The following is a 19,251-nucleotide window of genomic DNA, read 5'->3' as shown; positions in this document are numbered from 1 at the left end:
CTGGACTTGAACTCAGGAGGGCATTAGCCTGGAGCTGCTGAACGTCACTGCAGCTTCCAAATGAGCCAACCCTGGAAGTGTAAAGATGGAAACAAAGCAATGTCTAAGTGACACTGTTTGAAGCCCTGGGTCACACAGCTCTTGGACCTCTCAGTTATGTGGCTCAATGTTTTCTCTTTGACTTAAATCAGTTTGAGCAGGAGGGTTCTATCTTACAGCTTCAAGAGGCCTGATGCAGGAGGGTGGTGTTTCCTTCCCTGGCCACCTGGTGTTCAATGAATGAGAACAATTCATTGATTCAACTCTAGAAGGATCGGAACTTATTGGAAAATACCCCAACACCACAGGATTCTCAGAAAGCAGGCAGAACCTGGCTTGTATCATCCATCAGCTCAGACAACAGACTCCAAGGTAGTCTCTCCTCTTGAGCCTTCAGGAATGGTCAACTTCAACCAGCTACCTTAAGTGTAGGGAAAACAAAATCCAGAAAGGTTGACTTGCCTCAAATGACTCAGCTAACATGCTGTCACAGTTCCACCTGATCTCAAAATCCACACTCTTTAACTAGACCAGAGAAGGTACTAGTAGCTGCTGGATCATGGAGAGGGAGACAGGGCCTCCTGGGGGAACAAAGCAAGCCACAGCCAGTGCTAGAGCCAACCAAATCTTTATTACTCTCTGCAGCAGAACTAATGGAGCCCCCATTTCCAGGGGAACTTTGGTGGGCTACTTTGGCTACCAGGCAGGGATGTTAGCATTTCTATTGGGGATTGGGACAGAAGGTGGGAAGAGACTGGAAGGGGACCAAAGGGGGAAACTGCTGGACCACCTGAGGGCAGGCACACATGGGGGCTTCCTGGGCTGCTGTAAAGGTGGATCAGGCCTCAAACAGAACACTGCCATCTCCCTCAGAATGAAGGATGAGACCAAAGCCTGAGACGGTGACAGTCACAGCTATGAAAAGAGGGCTGAGCTCCTGGTATGAGAGGCATTTCTGGATGGAGGCAGCTTTCTAGGGCTAGAAGTCTCAAATAGAACTCACCTGTTCCCCAACCAGGGGCCCCCAAGTTCAGCTCAATTGTTAGCATGAGTATCAGGGGACCCAGGAAGCTGGTTGTGGGAAGGATGGGACTTAACTCAGGGGCATTTTGGGTATGAGCATGTGCTATTAACAAAACAGGCAATATATGATAGATGCAATCATGAAACTTCCCTCCAGAGAAGGCTCACATCTTCCCTTTCACCCAGGAAGCTCCTTAGCCTGAAGGCCAACCATGGTCTGAACCCAGCCTCCACCCCAGCCCCAATGAACTCGCATTTAATTCCTTGGACATGTGATGACGTTCATGGCTCTGCACACTTGCCAATAACCGTTTTTTCCAGCCTACCTGCCTTGCTCCCTGCCCCACCTGTTCTTGTCAAAGGACTGATAACTCTGCAGCTTTGTCAAGTGCTTGTTTACTCCTGTTCTCCCTACCAGGCCTCAAGCTCCCTGAGGAGAGAGCAGAGAGCCCTGAGAGCCGGATTCATGTCGTGTCTACAGCGCCTGGGGAACTCCAAACCAAATGAAGTCGTATTTGCTGTGCCCTAGTGTGTTTAGAAGAAATGTATCGATAAATGTCTATAACAGATTTTGGGGTGTCTGGCAGATGTGGAGACTTCAAGCTATGTTTGTACCTGGGATGATAGCTTCTTCCCATGTGAGAAGTGAGGGTAGGGAGTCGGCGGAATGGTCCAAATCTGGAAGGAACTAATGGAGAGAATAGGGCCAAAGTGGGACAGGGCTTGGATGGTAGAAGGTGAGATCCAGGAGGAAGAGGGGTCTAGCAGTCTAAGCGCAGGGGCCAGTGCTCCGAGTCCCAGGGCTCAGAACCAGCAGGGCGACCACATGAGCGAACCAAGCGCTGCCCCAGTGGCGGCTCCCGCAAGCATGCCCATTGCCAGAGGGGCGCCAGCGCTGTAGCAGGGATCCTCTCGCACTATGACGTGTGTCACACCGGGGCCTGCAGAGGGAGACAGCACATGAGGGTCGGAGACTTAAGAGGTGGGAGTAGAGTGATCTTCGTCCCCTTCCTGCAGCCCAACCCAGTGTAAGGCGCCAAGCCCATTCTCCTGCTCCCCAGTCGAAAAAACAGATCCTTGCTCATGTGATCTTCCTGTTCCGGGAAGAGCTCCACCCATGGCTCCTAGGCCTTGGATCTGCTACGGACGCCCTGTAACCTAGGGGTCCGCTACTTGCGGGGTAGGGCGGGACGGCAAGGAAACCCTGAGATCGCTGAGCACTACCACGTGGCATCTAACGCTTGGGCGTTCCCGACCACCAGGCTCTAGAGCAAGGAGGAGGGAGGAGGCGGCCATTCCTGCAGTAGCCACCAGGGGCCGCTACCGGCTCAGGAATGGGTATTTCAGACCGCAAGGCTGAAAGGAGTCACCCTGGAGGGATGAGGTCAGCTCTGGAGGAATGCTGGTCCCAGGGCTATCCCAGTCTCGGCATGGGGACGGGCTTGCGGAGGGTTCTGCCTGGGAAAATCCTGCACACTAAAAGGATGAAGCCTGGTTGGACCGTGGCTGAGACGGCACTGGATCGAGGCAAGCCCTGGGGCACGCTGGAGTCTTACCTGCGTAAGGCGGCCCGTAGTAGCTGCGGACATACGTGGCCTCGTGTGCATTGGGAGGCACCACCTCGTAGTAGTCTTGGTATGGGCTGTAGACGCGCACCTAGAGAATCCAGCCAAGTCATATGCCCAGGAACTCCCTGGCCTGGGTTTGGTCCCCTACCGCCATGCCTGGCTCAGGCCTCTCTGGGATCCATGGAGCTGCCTTCCCAAGTTTAGAAATGGGCCTCCAGCCACCAGGAAGCTCTTGGAGAAAGGCCCTGCCTTCCCCACAAGGTCCACAATCCTTGTACTCTAAAACTTCCACCCTGCATCCAGCTCCCAGAGATGCCCATTCTCCTACCCTGGCCTTCCACCTAGCTCAAAAAATTCTCCATGGCTCCCAACTTCTCTTCATAGTCTAAGATTTGCTAGCAGCTCTATACTGATCCCACTTTGAGAGACCCAGGTCTACTACTCACAAGGAGGGGAACATGGCCAAGCCCCAGGCCCAGGAAATAAACAGGGGTTGGGGAGGAAGGAAGGGAAAGGAAGGATAGGGATGAGAAGTAACTAAAATACAGTTATGCATCTCTTAAACAACAGGGATACAGTCTGAGAAATGCATCCTTAGGTAATTTTAGTTGTCATGTGAATATCACAGAGTGTACTTACGCAAACCTAGGTGGCACACACCTAAGTAATGTGGTATAGCCTATTGCTCCTAGCCTACAAATCTGTACCACAGGCTACTGTCCTGAATACTGTAGGCAACTGTAACACAATGGTAAGCATTTGTGCATCTAACTAAACATATATTAACATAGAAAACATAATGCATTGCCTTACAACATTATGACAGCTACAACATCACTAGGTGATAGAAGTTTCAGCTCCATTATAATCTTATGGAACCACCATTGTATATGTGGTCCATCAATGACCAAAAATTGTTAGGCTGCACTAGGCTGTAACGATTATCGAGCACCCACTATGTACGAGGTCCTGAAGGAGGTGATCACATGTGTTACTGCCTCTAATCCTTAAAGCAGGTATTAGCTCCACATAGCCATAGGGTTGGGGACCGAGGCTCAGAGAATGGTCAGTCTTCTCTCTGGAATGTACTTCCTGCCCTCCCTCTCTCCCATTAGATTTCCACCAACCCTTCAAAGCCTAGCTCAGAGGTCACCCACTCCACTCCAAGAAGCTCCTAATCTCAGGAAGAATTATTTTTTTTCCTGAATTCTCTGGACTTTGCCTGTGCCTCTTGTTGCTATCCTTTCTCTTGGCATTTCTTGTGGTCCAAATGTAAGCTACTTCTAGGTGAGGACTCTGATTCGTTCATGTCACGAGCAGGGCCTAGTGCATATAAGGAACCAAGAACTATGTGCTGAATTAAATGGAAGTTCCAAACCCCTCATTTTACCCATGAGGAAGCAGACCTGGAGAGGGCTCATGATCCCCTACTCTTCTGGATCTTTCCTCTTAGCCCCCTTCCATCCTATGTCTCTCTCTAACCAGGATTCACAACTGAACAGTCCAGCTCCCCTTAGAAGTCCAGGTGTCTCAAACTCCACTCATCTCAAGGTGATTGCAACATTTCTCCATATGGTAACCCTGCTGCTCTCCTTATAAATCCTTTTTTTTTTTTTTTTTTTTGAGACAGAGTTTCATTCTTGTTGCCCAGGCTGTTGTGCAGTGGCACAGTATCAGCCCACTGCAACCTCCGCCTCCCAGGTTCAAGCAATTCTCCTGCCTAAGCCTCACAAGTAGCTGGGAGTACAGGTTCCCACCACCACACCTGGCTAATTTTTTTGTATTTTTAGTAGAAACAGGATTTCACCGTGTTGACCAGCCTGACCTCAGGTGATCTGCCCACCTGAGCCTCCCAAAGTGCCCAGCCTCATAAATGCTTTTCTCAGTACATGCCATCACCATGCACTCAAATCAAGAAAGGCCAGGTACAGTGGCTCATGCCTGTAATTCCGGCACTTTGGGAGAGCGAGGCAGAAGGATTGTTTGAATGCAGGAGTTTAAGACCAGTCAGGGAAACATGGCAAGAACCTGTATCTACAAAAAATTTAAAAATTAGCTGAGTGAGGCCAGGCACAGTGGCTCATGCCTGTACTCCTAGCACTTTAGGAGGCCAAAGTGGGTGGATCACCTGAGGTCAAGGAGTTAGAGACCAGCCTGATCAACATGGAAAAACCCCATCTCTACTAAAAACACGAAATTAGCCAGGTGTGGTGGTGCATGCCTGTAATCCCAGCTACTCAGGAGGCTGAGGCAGGAGAACTGCTTGAACCCAGGAGGCAGAGGTTGCAGTGAGCTGAGATTGTGCCATTGTGCTCCAGCCTGGGCAACAAGAGCACAACTCCGCCTCAAAAAAAAAAAAATTAGCTGCGTGTGGTGGTGCATGCCCATGGACCCAGGTATTGGGAAACTGAGGCTGGAGGATCGATTGAGCCCAGGAGGTAGAGGCTACAGTGAGCAGCGTTTGTACTACGTATTCCAACCTGGGCAACAGAGGGAGACCCTGTCTCAAAAAAAAAAAGAAAAAGAAAGAAGGAAAGAAAGCAGGTTGTTGCTCTTGTCTTTGTACATTCACTTTCGACACACCAGCTAGCAGGTCTTGTGATTTTACCTTCTAAATATGTTCTTCTTTCCATTCTTTTGCCCAATGCCAAGAGAATAGGCCACTGGTTTTAGCAACTTGGAAGCTGTGAGTGACCTTGAAAAAAGCTTTTCAGAGGAGTTGCTGAGTAGGAAAAAACCAAGCTATGAAGGGTTGAAGAAAGGCTGAGAGGTGAAGGATGCAATCTGCGTGTCATGACATCTCTTTCAAGAAGTTTGGTTTTAAGGGGAAGGTCTCTAAGCACACCTTGTGATTTCAAGTATCATGCCATTTTCCTTGATAGGGATGTGCTTCTCACCTTTCTCATTCAAGTACCCAACCTGTCTTTCAGACTTAACTCAAGCGTCACTCCCTGAACCTCAGGTTCTCCTGTCTGGACACCCACAGCCCTTGGATATCCCTGCATCACAGCACCGATCATGCTGTCTTCCCATTGTGTACCTGTGAATGTACGTCTCTCCCATCAGACCAGGAGACACCTGTGAGGGCAGAGACTGGGTCTAATCAGATCTGACTGGAACATGGCAGGTACCTAATGAATGTTTATTGAATTTATGCCAATGAATCAAATACAAGGCCAGACTGGAACTAAGGTTGCCCAACTCTGAGTTCAGTTTCAAGTCAGGGAAAACAAACAGTCCCAAGACAATGCAAGAGGCTCAGACAAGCAATGTTACACATCAGTGAACTCTATGTGCTCCCTCCCCATCAGTGATCCAATAGGGATTTCTGGTAGGCAGTGCCAGGATCCAGGCTTCAAGTCCAAAAGGGGCTGGAGGGATCTAAGTTCTCAGATCCAATTTTATTGGTGGGGAAGCTGAGGTTCATGGTCTCCACCTTGCCCTGCTGCTGCACAGTGAGTCAGTGGCCTTGGGAGGCCTTGGAGAGGGTGGAGCATCCCATGTCCCTCTAGGGCACCTGTTTTTACTCTTCAGGTATGGGAGGCCCAGAAGTAAACTCCTGTAAGTCACCTGGCAACAAGTGGGGATAGCCCAGGGACCCATTGCAGAACCTGAGGGTTTGAGCCTACCTCTCCCTCTCCAGAGGCTCAGCTATTTTGTGGATAGGACCAGTGTTGACCAATCAGGGAGTCGCATACAAATGACTCCCCTTAGCTGAGTTGTTGTGTTATTAGGTTTGCAGTCTGTTAAATCCTATTTTTTTAGGCATGAAGAATGCCTCAGAATGATGGGCTGGAAGTCCCAGACCTGCCACTGATGAGTTGAGTGACCCTGATCAAGTTAGGTAACCTCTCCAAGACACTGAGGATCTAACAATGTCACATCTATACAACCTGGTGACCCAAGCCACTTCTAGGCTTAGTGACTCTGCACATCAGAATCATCAGGAGACAATTTATTTATTTTGGAGTTAGGAGATTTTTTTTTTTTTTTTTTTGAGATGGAGCCTTACTCTGTTGCCTAGACTGGAGTGCAGTGGCATGATCTTGGCTCACTGCAACCTCTGCCTCCCAAGTTCAGCCTCCTGAGTAGCTGGGATTATAGGCGCCTGCCACCATGTCTTGCTAATTTTAGTACTTTTAGTAGAGATGGAGTTTCACCATGTTGGCCAGGCTGGTCTTGAACTCTTGACCTCAAGTGACCCACCCACCTCAGCCTTCCAAAGTGCTGGGATTACAGCCATCAGCCACTGCGCCCAGCCAGGAGACTGGTTCAAACTACAGGTTTCCTAGGTCTAGGTCCCATGCTAGATCTCTGAAGTTAGGACATCCAAAGGTAGGACATGAATACTTGTTATGGCTTGTAATTTCCTAAGCAATCCTGATACACAGCCACACTGAGCCCCACTGTGTAAGAAGAGCTCCCAGTTGACTGTAAGATCACAGGTACTCTCACCTAAGCCCCTTCCTGCAACCTACCCCATGTCAGGCCCTGTGCTGAGCACAGGGACAGAGAAAAGATTCAGGCCGAAATCCTGCCTTCAAGAAACATTCAGGGTGAGTGGAGACAGACCTAGACTAAATTAGGCTATGTAGTAATATTGCTATAAAATAAGTTTTTACTCCTTGCTTCCTTCCTTTGCTCACTCAGTGAACATTCCCTGAGCCCCACTGTGTAAGAAGGGTCAGCATAGACTCCCCATCACTGAGCACTAATTAAGTATTTGCCATATACCTAGCCTTGTGCCAAGCTCCATAGAGGCAGCGCAATCAGGCGTGGTCCTTGCCTTGGAGGAAGTTCTAGGCCTCATGGAAGACTACACAGAAGGAATAAACCAGCTCTGAAACCAGGCAGAATGAAGAAAGTACTAAGCCTTAGTGCCACTAGGCTGTGGGAGGGAGTGATGATGCTGGTGGTCTAGGAAGTCCCCACTGAGGAGGTGGGGCCTTACAGGATGGGCATCAGTTTGTCAGGTGAATGAGGAAACTGAGGTCTCATTGGCAGAGGGAACAGCATGTGCAAAGGCTGGCAGAGGGAAAAGGTCTGGTGTGGCTGGGAGCAGAGGGTATAGCAGAGCAGTTGGTTGGTGTTCCGTGGGTGATAGGGAGCCATGGAATGTTTGTCATAGGGAAAGGATGTGACTAGGCCGGGTTTTGGAGGCTCATCCTGGTGGCCAGTATGGAGGCAGGGAGAGCCAAGCCAGCACTTACCCAGATCCGCCTCTCAACCTTACAGGGGCTCCACGAGCGGGTCACACACCTGACCTTGGAGCAAACCCGGCGGTTCCTGGGAGGGACGGTGGCTCCACCTGGGGCCTGCTTAAGCCACAGAAACCCAAGAAGGGGGAAGGAGAGGGTGTCAGAGGCCCTCTACACCTGAAGAGACTCAGAGCTCTTTGTAGACCCTACCAGAGCCCTCCGCCAGCTGGGCTGTGGCAGAGAGTGTCCTCTTTCTCCTCAGCTGTCATGGTAACAGGGGAGGCTCAGAGAAGGCTGATGACTGCCAAAGTTACACAGAAAAGGACAAGTAGTCTCTTTCCAGAATTAGCCCACCCTCCCCTATTTCATGCTGCTGGGGTTTCCAGTCTCCAGGGAGGACAGGGTGACTCCCATCTGTCCTCTAGCCCACCTGGTCCCCTTCACCCCCAGCCTCGTCCCTGGCTGTGGCCCCAGGCCCTGTGTTCCCAGTAAAGCTGGTGTTAGGGGCTCCTGGAGCCTCCACCCGGAGTGGGGTATGAATTGCAGCATGTCAGAGGACAAAGGGCAGGTCATTCCCACACAGGCTACAGAGAGAAGCCCATATACACAGAGGTGAACACGCAGAGACAGGCAGACACAGGCACAAACACGCCCCCACTCTAGTAAGCCCAGGCCCAGAGGGTTGTGCGTATATGGAATATGGGAGGTAGAACTGAGGTCGGGGCAGAGAGAAGGGTCAGGAGAGCCACAGGAGATGGATAGGCAGAGAAAGACGAGGCCGCTTCATAGAGTCACAGAGTGCAGATGGTCGCCCGCGCCTCCTTCCCTCGGCCTCTCTTTGGTGGAACTGATTCACCCCACATAAAGAAGCTTTGGAACTCAGAGCCAGGGTAGCCCAACTGGGGTCCCTCCACCTGGCAGACTACCACTATAGCCTCCTTACTCCCAACTTCCTCCAATTCACCCACCACTTGGAAGCCCGAGTCTGTCCCCCAAAATCTGACCACAGCCCTCACTGCTGAATGTCCTTTTTACCTCCCTATAGGCCTCAGGAAAAGTCCATTTCCTCCAACTGGACTTTGAGGCCCATAGTGAGCTGGCCCTGATGACCTCAGAGGTCACTCTTCTGTTTTATTCACCCCATGAATTGCTCTCCAGTCAAGCAGACTCTGGGCCCTTAGACACATGCATATGTACACACACACTTGTGCACACACACACATGCACACATTACTTCTCTGTCTCTGCTCATGCAGTTACTTCGGCATATAATGTGCTCCTCTCAGAATCTCACTGACCTAGGTTCCATGATAGGCTTTTCCACTGACTTAAGACTATAAGCTTTGGACAAGTCACCTGCCCTCTCTGAACCTCGGCTTCCTTATCTATAAAATGCGACTAAATACCAACCTCCACCCACCTGCCCTGCCAGGGTTGTTGGAAGATGAAATGTCACTGATGCCAGGGGCTTAGCATGATACCTGGCCCTCAGCAGGTGGATGCCTGAAGGGGTTTCTAAATGCATCCAGGTCACCCCTGCTGCTTCCCAGTGGACTTTCTCTGTAGGTGAGCGGGGCCTCCATTGTGCCACACAGAGAAAGAGCAAGCACAGATTCTGGAGTCAGGCAGATGGGGGTGGAGGCCAAGATGGGCCTTGGGCAGCTCTTGAAAACCTCACCTCCATCAGTCACAAGCTCTGTTGACTCCATCCCCTAAATATGTCCTGTACTCATCAGCCTGTCTCAGCCAGCAAGGCCTTAGTCCAGATCTCCAGTCTGTTGTCTGGACAGTGTCCCAGCCTCCTAACTGGCCTCTAGGTGTCTGCAGTTGCCCTCTACAATCCTTTCCCTACCTACCAGCCAGACTATCTTTTTTTTTCTTTTTTCTATAACAAAATTTCATAAACTGACAGACTATTCTTTGTTGTTTACATGCCAAATGTTACAAGTGTCTTTTTATCTTTTTTTTTTTTTCTTTTGAGATGGAATTTTGCTCTTGTTGCCCAGGCTGGAGTGCCATGGTACAGTCTCGGCTCGCTGCAACATCCACCTCCTGGGATCAAGCAATTCTCCTGCCTCAGCCTCCCAAGTAGCTGGGATTACAGGCATGCACCACCATGCCTGGCTATTTTTTGTATTTTTAATAGAGACAGCGTTTCTCCATGTTGGTCTGGCTGGTCTTGAACTCCCAACCTCAGGTGATTAGCCTGCCTCTGCCTCTCAAAGTTCTGGGATTACAGGCATGAGTCACTGCGCCCGGCAAATAAGTATCTTTTTAAAAATATAAATTGAACCTGATCTGATCATGCCATCCCTCTGCTCAAAAACTTTTCATGGCGTCCTAGTGCTCTTAGCAGAAACCAACATCCTTTATACAGCCCACAAGGCCTGGTCCTGCCAACCCTCCTTCCCCACTTACCCACTCACTCCTTAAGCACCAGCCACTCCAGCTGTCCTTCTGTTCCTCAACTTGCCAACATCTTAACTTCTCTCAGAGCCTTTGCACGTGCTGATCCCTCTGACTGGAATGCTATTTAGCAAAGGGGATTCAGGAAATGCTGAATTCCCTTTACCTCAGCCCCACACTTTTCACCCAGTCAATTTCTGTTTATCCTTCAGTTCTCAGTTTAAGCCTTGCCTGAACTACCACCTGGATGAAAGGGCCAGACACTGCAAATCTCTGTCAGAACCCTTATTACTATTAAAGTGGAATAATTAATTGTTTCATGTCTGGCTCCTCACTAGACTGAGTACAGGAGGGCAGAGCCTGCATCCCCTTGGTTCACCCCTAATTGCTGGCACTTAGCACAGCACCTGGCCCATAGTAGGAGCTCACTAAATCTTTGTTGTGCTGATGAATGAGTTTCAGTCTTACAGGGAGAGAACAATAACCCCAACCTCACAGGACCGTTGTGAGGAGCAGCTGGAATGGTACCTGCACCATGCCTGGCACATAATAGTTGCTCGATAAAAGACAGTTCCTTTTCCCCAGCTCACATGCCACTCACTCTAGCAAGTCTCCATGGAGGCTTCTCTCTCTCCTCTGAGTACCAGTTGGCTGTCCCCTATCCTTTCCCACTTGGGACTTAGGCATCAGAGTCTGCACAAACACATGAGACTGAGAACTTCTGGCAGATGGAGACCGAGTCTGAGTCACTCATGATTCCATGGCACGTAGAGGTGTTGGGGAGAGGGGGAGAGAATGGGGGACTCACCGGGGTGGAGTTTGCCTCCAGCAGCGCTGTCTTCCATGCTCTGCAAAGCAAATCCCACCAGAGCATGAGGAGGGAGTTCGGGGGTAGGGGAATTGGGCACCCATATTTTAGATTTTCCTCTCCAACCCAGCCTCAAGCCCCAGTCTCTCATGAAAGGAGAGATCTCTTGTCTCCCTTAGGAAGACAAAGGTGACCCCTCCCCTGCCCCAGTCACATGGATGGAACACTAAGTGAGCCTAATTTCATTCTTCTTGTCTCCTCTAGAAATTCCAGTTTCCTCATCTACACAGTAGACGGTGGGGCTTGGGTGGTCTCTCAGAGGATGTCAGATTCTGACACTCCTGGGTGGGTGCTCTAGCCACAGCCCCCCTCCATACCCCAAATCTACAAACAAAACAGTTCCCCAAAGCTCTGACCCCTGAGCCCCAGGAAGGCCCAGCAGACACGGGACAATTGGGCCTTTGTTGGTTGCCATGGCACCTACTGGGTTGGACAAGGCGGCTCTGTGCTGTCTGCCTGGAGCTCAGCTTCCCTACTCCCACACACCCATCTCTTTCACTCTCCTTCAGCACAAAGGCCATGTACCCCTCAGCCAGAGGGTAGGAAGGGATGGTATGTGAGTTAGTGGATGGCGCCTGAGGAGGACACACCCAGGCTGGCCGTGTGGATATGCATCTGACATTGGGGTACCCCTGCCTGGGACATAGCTGACTGCCTTTGTAGGCAGGTCTGGGGCTACCCTTCAGATCAGAGTCCACCAGAAGGGCAGGGCATCTTCTCAGAGGGGAGCAAGGGTGCCACTAGGCTGCCCTACTGCTTTGCATCACCCTCCGGTGAGGGCTCACCTCAGAGGCTGCTAAAGACCAGGAACCAGACACCTGAGGCATGTGTGCACACCTCCCCTCAGCAATCCCGAGTTCATCTGAGACCGCATGAGGAGTCCACTGTGTGCCATGCCAATCACCATGAGCCCTCCAAATCCACTCCACCCACCTCCAATGAGACACCCTTGCCAACTGGCTTTAGTGCCCTCTTCCTACTGTCAGAGAGTCAGAAGGCCCAATGAGAAGCGGGTGCCTGGTCACTTTCCCAAGATTCCACCCCATCCTCTCCTGGGAGTGACTCACAAGGCATCATCCTTGGTCTCTGCACATAGGTGCAGGCGGGAGCCTTCCCGTAAGTTCACGGTGAGCAGGCCATCTCGGCTCCGGCCCTCTGGGGGCTGCACATCTGGAAGCAGACACATATATATGGGTTTCCACAGGCACAAGCCACAGGTCCTCCCAGTAAACCAGGAACAGGAATAGGAACTGACTTCTTTGGGCTGTTTACTGGCCATTGCCAACCTCCTCCGATCCCATATACTCTCTCAGGGATTCCACTCTACGATTCCAAACTTTCCAACCTTCCTATGCTGACACTTCCCTCAGTATACCTCCCAGTTATCCTGTTACAACTGTGGCCTGAGCCTTGGGGGAGGAATGTGGAGATTTGCTGTTACTCTGGGCCACTTCGCTACTCTGAGCCTCCTAATTTCATTTCTTTCATTCAGTAACTAGTGCCTGGAGGGCAGGAACTGTCCCTGACTCACCTCTGAGACACAGCACAGAGGAGAAAGGCACTAAAGGACTGATTTTCTTTCTCTCTCTCTTTCTCTCTTTCTTTCTTTTTCTTTCTTTCTTACTTTCTTTTCTTTCTTTCTTTCTCTTTCCTCTCCCTCTTTCTCTCTTCTCTCTTTCTCTCTTCTTTTTCTCTTTCTCTCTTTCTTGGTCTAGCTCTGTCCCCCAGGCTGTAGTACAGTACCATGAACACTCACTGCAACCTCTGCCTCCCAGGCTCAAGCAATCCTCCCACCTCAGCCTCTTGAGTAGCTGGGACCACAGGCACACGCTACCATACCAGGCTAACTTTTGTTTGTTTTTGTTTTGGTAAAGATGGGGTTTTGCCATGTTGCCCAGGCTGGTCTTGAACTCCCAGACTCAAGTGATCCACATGCCTCAGCCTCTCAAAGTACTGGGATCATAGCTCACTGCAGCCTTGAACTCCTGGGCTCAAGCGCTTCTCGCCTTGACCTCCCAAGTAGGCATATGTGACCACAACATCTAACCTTTTTTTTTTTTTTTTTAGAGACAGGGTATTGCCATGTTGCCCAGGCTGATCTAGAACCCCTGACCTCAAGTGATCCTCCCACTTCAGCCTCCCAGAGTGCTGAAATTACAGGCATGAGTCACCACACACAGCCAAGGACCTATTTCTTAACTCACACCAAACTGAATTGGAGTTGACAGAGGCTTAGAAGCAACATCTGGGAAATGCCTCTGAAAGCTGCAAAGAGGCTTCCAACTGCAGTATTCTCAGATACAGGGGGAGGGCTCTGCCCACAGTCACAGTGCCACAGAGGAAGGGGCTTCTGCTCACCGTGGCACTCTTGGCCGATCTTTATGTCACGGACATTGAAGTGGATGAGCACACGGTCCTCCTCGTCCTGCGCTGTCTCATCACGGTAGTATCCCAGGGTTCCGTCCATCCACAGGGCAAACCAGTTTCGCTTCCAGCGGCGGAGAATGGAGCCTGTACAATATTCCAGATGCACTAGGCAGGCTGATCCCAGAGCCTCCTAGTGATAGGAGCCCCAGACAGGCTCCCAAGTCCCCTCAGCCTCAGTCCCTAGTGTTATAACCACCTTTTTCTTGTGTATCTACTCTCTGAGGGCAGGACCTCTTTCTCTCTTGCTCACTTCCTACCTCCCATTGGGCATGATGCATAGTAGAGGCTCAATAAATGCGTTGAATGGGGAAATGAGTAATGGGACCCATTGCTTGGGAGCTTCTAAGGCCAAGCCCCAGGTCTTTTCAAGGGCAAAGACCTCTCCCTTCCTTGAGCCTCCATCTTCTCTCTCTCTCTCTCTTTTGAGATAGGGTCTTGCTCTGTCACCCAGGCTGGGGTGCAGTGGCACAAGCATGACACAGCGGCAAGGGATCCTCCAGCTTCAGCCTCCCAAATAGCTGGGTCATCAGGCATGCACCACCGCACCTGGCTGATTTTTAATTTTTGGTAGAGACAGTGGGTCTCACCATGTTGTCCAGGCTGGTATCAAATTCCTGGGCTCAAGCGATCCTCCCAGCTCAGCCTCCCAAAGTGAAGGGATTACAGGTGTGAGCCACTGCGCAGGCCTCTTATCTCTCATCTCTGACTCATGTGATGGTTATTTGTGTAGCCTCTGCCTCCTGTACTACACTGGGAGTTGCAGCTCCCCACACAGGTCCTGGAACCTGGGGAGACCTGTGCTCAGTGTTTGCTGAACGGAATGAACCAAGAATGAACAGGGGGATGGGGCATGGGGCTGCCTGTCCCAGGGGTCCCCACGATAGCTCTCGCTCACATCATGACTCTGGTCAGACGTGGGTCTGGAAGCCTGAGACCTAGCTTCAGACATTTTGCAACTGGAAATCTTAACAGGGAAGGGCAAAGACATAAGAAAACTTCTGTGGGCTTTGTGGATTCCAAAGCACAGAGGCAGTTTTCACTTTGTTCTGTGCATTGTTCTATGTTCAGCCTGGGGTTAGGGGACTGTGGACACACAGAGGGTCAAACCCAGCCCCTGCCCTTGAGGAGCTCTCAGACTGGGGGCAGTCTGGGGTCAGGGAGTAGGGAGACCCACAGATAAAGACAGTTCTGTTATAAGGAGATCACTGTAAGGCACAGTGGAATCGAGAAGGGAGCCTCTAATCCAGCTTGACACTACCGCAGGGGCAGGGGTGTCGGCTGGAGGAAAAGCCAAGGAAGGCTCCTCAGGGAGGGGCCCATCTGAGATGAGTGGTGAAGAACAAGCGGAAGTTTACCACGCAATCAGGAATGGGAAAGACCTTCAGGCAGAGGAAGGAGTGTGGTCAGAGGAAAGGATGAAAACTTCCTGGCTTCTTGGGAGAAGGGTTCCCCGTGGCAAGCCCAGTAAGCCACTTCTCTCACCCTGCCCCAGGACCAGGGGCCCAGGATCACTCACTCTGTCTCCACAGCCAGCCGCCCCTCAGCAGGGCCATTTCTTCAAAAGGACTTTCCAGGGCGGAGTCGGGCGGGACCTGTCAGAGGAGCCACAGGAGACACAGACCTCAGCAGCAACTCCCTGGAGAGAAGCCCCCAGCCCTGCCATCCCCAGGGGAACCACCCAGGAAACGTTTGAAGGAGGGTTAGTAAACAAACAAGGACCAGGCAGCCTCGGCCTCCTCCCCATTCTCTGCTCAGGAAGAGAATGGGAGCACTGTCCCTGTGGGGTCAGCAGGGCAGCCAGCCATTAGTGCGGGGTGGGGGTGGGGACCAGGAGCCTGGATTCCAGCCTCAGCTCCTTAACCTTGGCCACATCCCTCCTCCCTGCCCCTCTGTCCTGGCCTCAGTTTCTAGCTCAGTAGAAGTGTGTCTGCAAGGCAGGCAGAGGCTGCAGGAGCTCTTGAAACATTAGAATATGCTTCTATTGTGGAGCATGAGACTCTGAAAGTATTAGAACCGTGGGATTCTGTAATGTGGAAGTGCAGAATATTAGAATCACAGCAATGGACGGGGGAAAGTCTCCCTCCCATTTGGACCCCACTAGAGCGATTTACAAAGTGCTTAACAGAGCAGCTCAACAGCAGTTGTGATGGCCCGAGCACTCTGTCCGAGTACCCCCCTCGGTGCTTTCATCCATTATCTCATTTAAGCCTCCCTGCAGTCCTTATTATTCCTATTTCAGAGATGAGGAAACGGCCGGAGAGGTCTAATCAGTTGCACAGGACCACTTGATCAGTAAGCAATGGAGCCTAGCCTCACACCCAGCAGTCCTGGCTTCAATTGTTATGCCAGCAGGAGCTTTGAGAACTCCTGAAGCCAGGCCACACTCTATAACAATTAAATCAGAATGTTTGAGGACAGGAGGCAAGCCCTGGTACTCTTCGAAGATTCTCAGATGATTGCAATGTACAGCCAAGTTTGGAAGTCACCGCACATACTACTTCCTCACCCTGTCCCCACACCAACCCTGTTAGGGAGGGAAACTTTACTCCTATTTTACAGATGGACAGACTGAGGGACGGCAAATGACTCATCCATGTATGTGATGGAGCTTGCACTGGAATCCAGGTAGGTGCCCTCTGTTCCTCACTTGCCAGCGGGTGCCTCCACCCCTCCCCCACCTGCTCACACCTGTTGCTGCGTAACAAGAGCTGACACACCTGGGCTGGAAGGCCCGGTCTTGTCTGTTCCTCTTGCCGCTCCCTCCCCTCTCCACGGTCTTAACACAAGTCAGACAAGAGTCCAGTACAGACTCCCTTTCCAGTCCCTCCCCTTGATGCACCCACCTGGTCTACACCTGTTGCGGATGTTGCTGCCACAGCGGCCGCTACTCGATGCTGCTGCCACCCAACCCGCTGCGCCTGCGCTTTGTGCGCCCCGAAGAGCCTGGGGCATTTCTCTCCTCCGGCAGTGCCTGGGAGCCCAGCTGCCCCCGGGCCCCGCCCTCCGGAGCTGCCCACCCCCAGGGAGGGGGCGTGGCGTGGAGAGATGCTGACCCGAGGCGTGCTGGGACTTGTAGTCTACCCCTCTAGAGCCGGACAGAAGCAGGATTGCCTGCAATTTTACTTTTCTATTAAGACATTTGTTCACTCATTTATCATGAAATACTTTTTCTTAAGAATCAGTGAACTCAGTTCCTAGGAAAAAAAAGTAAAGTTGCAAGGAGAAGCCAGGCTCCTAGTTTTGCATGTTTTTTTTGATGCTTCCCCCTTCCATCCCCAGCTTCCAGTCTAGTGAGGGAGATTACATGGAAACACACAATTGGAGCGCAGGGTGTGATTTAACAATGGAAAAGATGAGCTTGACTTTTCCCAAGGGGTTCAGGAAAGCTTCCCAGAGGAGGCTGAAAGGCACCTTGGAGGATGAGTGGCAATTTCCAGGGCGACCCAAAGGGTCCCTATGAGCGCTGTCAGCATGTTGAAGAGTGCCCAGCATTTCTGTGTGTCTACAACATACAGCGCAGGGGTGGAGAGGGCATGGGGAGTGGCAGGCGATAGAGCTGCAGGATTTGCAAAGAAACAGCACAGAGGCCTTGCACGACAGGCGGAGAGCTTGGATGTTATGACGCAGTGACTGGAGCTGGGGGTGGGAGTTTCAAAACGAGAAGTGAGGTGTGTGATTAGGGGGTCGGAAAGGCCCCTCTAGGGCACAGTAAAGAATAGATTGGAGGGGGCCCACCTGGAGAAGGAAGACTTTCTGTATCTATCACCTCAGATTGTGATCATTTCCTTCAATAGCTCAGCCCCGAAAACCCACACCTACCAGCAGCCACAGGATGTCATTCAGAGACCAGAGGCTGTCAGGGCCTAAAAGACTTCTGTCCCCTATGTAGCAAGGGTGCCCACCCTGCCCTGGGTCCTTCCTCCTGTCCCAGAGAACTCTTCCTTACCGGGGCTGCAGGGCTCATGGTTCCCAGGCGGCCAGGGCAGCATTTCCCAGAAGGCTGCCGCAGGGGGGCATTTCCCTGAGCGCCTTAGAGATAAGGGGATCAGGAAGGTGCTACCAAGTGGGAGACTGAGGGGGAGGCTAGGAGGGAGCGCACAAGTAAGGTAGCCCTGTTTCTCCAGGCCCCTCCCAGCCTTTCCAACTGATGGCTCTAACCCCAGGTTCACTGGACAAGTCATTCCGGATTCCGAGGTGGTCTTAGCCCAGCATCGCCAAGGTTCCCGGGGTGGAAGCGGGGTAGGGGTGGGGAACGGGGTTGCGGGGGAGCACAGGAACCGGATCGGTCCTCCTCCCTAGCTTGGGGGCGGGGCTACATCTTTATTCTCCGGCCTGTCTGGACAGCGCCCATCACCCCAGTCCTGGCTGCTCAGTCTGGCTCTTTAAGCCTTCCTCTCTTGCTCCTGCGACTCTGTAATCTTGACCTCGAGCTACCCGCGCCCTTCGGCCCTTTGTGCGGTGCGTGCCCTGCTGAGGGATTCGCCATGGCCAATCCTATTAGCCATTGAGTTCATCCCCTCTTAGCCGACCCAAGAACCAGCTCTCCCAAACAGCGTTGTTTTTCATCTCTGTGCCTTGAACTCACTCTGTCTGGTTCCTGGAACATCCCAGCTCCAGCTTCTCCTAGCTAAATTTTCCACCTCCACAGTGGAAGGAAGAAAGGAAGGAGGGGGAGGGGGGAAAAGAGGGAAGGAAAGAGATATGCAAGGAAAGAGAGGGGCAGGAAAGAAAGGAGGGGAAGGGGAAGGCAGGCAGGCAGGGCTGCAGCTGGTCTCAGAGGATCTGCGCCTGGGTGCTGCCCCAACCCAGCCTCTCTTCAGCTCTCCCTGCTCACCTCCCCGATGGGCAGTGGGGCATGCTTCATGCTGGGGGCAGGGATGGTGCAATCCTCCTACATTTCATTCTCCGGATTTAGCAACCAGATGAAAAATGAATGTTCTCCAGCAGCAGTGGAGACTTGGAGGGAAGACTCTTCCCCCACCCTCCCAAAGAGCGGGCACTGTGGCAAGAAAAAGGGGAAAGAACGTGGGCAAACTAAAACCACAGACACCGCTGACGTAGCGGGACTTGGCCCATGTCTCTAAATGTTGGTCAGTGACCCTCTTTGAGAATCAAAAAGGAACTGTAGACTCTACTCAGGAAAAAAATCTGCACATAATTCCTGGGAGTTCATAGACCTCTGAAGCCATGATGGTCATTGTTGGATTGTTTTGAATCTCCAGAACTGTGTAGATGGGAGGAGAGTGTGGATTGACCAGAGATGTATGACAGTATGTCAGGAATTCCAGCCGCAGCAGCCCTGGCTGTGAAAGACTTCGTCTGTTTGTTTTAATCAACTAAAACTTACTGAGACTAATAAGCCAACAAGTAACTTTTATATTTCTTTGTGGCTATGTTGCACAGAACCATCGGCAGAGAGGAAAAGATTTTGTCATTTCAAGTGTCCCTGGTGAGTGAAGAGCCCACAGATAATACATTGTTTAGGAAATAATGGACTAGCTCATCAAATTCAAATTTACTGTTAGATTTTCTTTTTTTTTTTTTTTTTTCTTTTTTTTTTTTTTTAGGAAAGAGAGCAGGAATTGATTGGTGATGTTTGCTGTGGGCACAAACCCGGTGATATGCAGATTTGTACCATGTATTCGCTGTCCTTGAAATAAGAATCTTCCAAAGATCTTTGATTTTTTTTCTTCTCACAGAATTTATGATTCCGCCTTAATGT

The 19,251-nt window shown here is 51.3% G+C and overlaps 1 protein-coding gene across 4 annotated transcripts; it reads right to left on the bottom strand.

Moving 5' to 3' along the window:
• Positions 1 to 651: 651 nt before the first annotated feature.
• PLEKHB1 (pleckstrin homology domain containing B1) lies at positions 652 to 17,923 on the bottom strand. Of its 4 annotated transcripts, none has more exons than XM_032259020.1 (8): positions 17,476 to 17,923; positions 15,046 to 15,121; positions 13,461 to 13,613; positions 12,170 to 12,272; positions 11,043 to 11,082; positions 7,841 to 7,945; positions 2,619 to 2,718; positions 652 to 2,003 (listed from the first exon to the last, which is right to left on the bottom strand). In XM_032259020.1, exons 1-8 carry the CDS (start codon positions 17,491 to 17,493, stop codon positions 1,867 to 1,869), a joined length of 732 nt encoding a protein of 243 aa, XP_032114911.1. In that variant the 5' UTR covers positions 17,494 to 17,923; the 3' UTR covers positions 652 to 1,866. The 4 variants fall into 4 exon arrangements, with proteins under 4 accessions (XP_032114911.1, XP_032114912.1, XP_032114908.1 ...); XM_032259021.1 differs by lacking the exon at positions 17,476 to 17,923 and adding an exon at positions 16,373 to 16,852; XM_032259017.1 differs by lacking the exon at positions 17,476 to 17,923 and adding an exon at positions 15,247 to 15,270.
• Positions 17,924 to 19,251: the final 1,328 nt, after the last annotated feature.

This window comes from Sapajus apella, unplaced genomic scaffold, assembly GCF_009761245.1.
Source record: "Sapajus apella isolate SASKATOON/1434 unplaced genomic scaffold, GSC_monkey_1.0 scaffold106, whole genome shotgun sequence".
Lineage (NCBI taxonomy): Eukaryota > Metazoa > Chordata > Mammalia > Primates > Cebidae > Sapajus > Sapajus apella.
This window is presented reverse-complemented; position numbering and strand designations above follow the sequence as displayed.

Excerpts from the sequence above, each read along its gene's own strand:
- PLEKHB1 (XM_032259020.1), bottom strand. Across the intron at positions 11,083-12,169 it reads GAGACCAAGGATGATGCCTT|AGCATGGAAGACAGCGCTGC; the intron begins GTGAGTCACTCC and ends TTTGCTTTGCAG. Across the intron at positions 7,946-11,042 it reads TGGAGGCAAACTCCACCCCG|GCCCCAGGTGGAGCCACCGT; the intron begins GTGAGTCCCCCA and ends TGGCTTAAGCAG.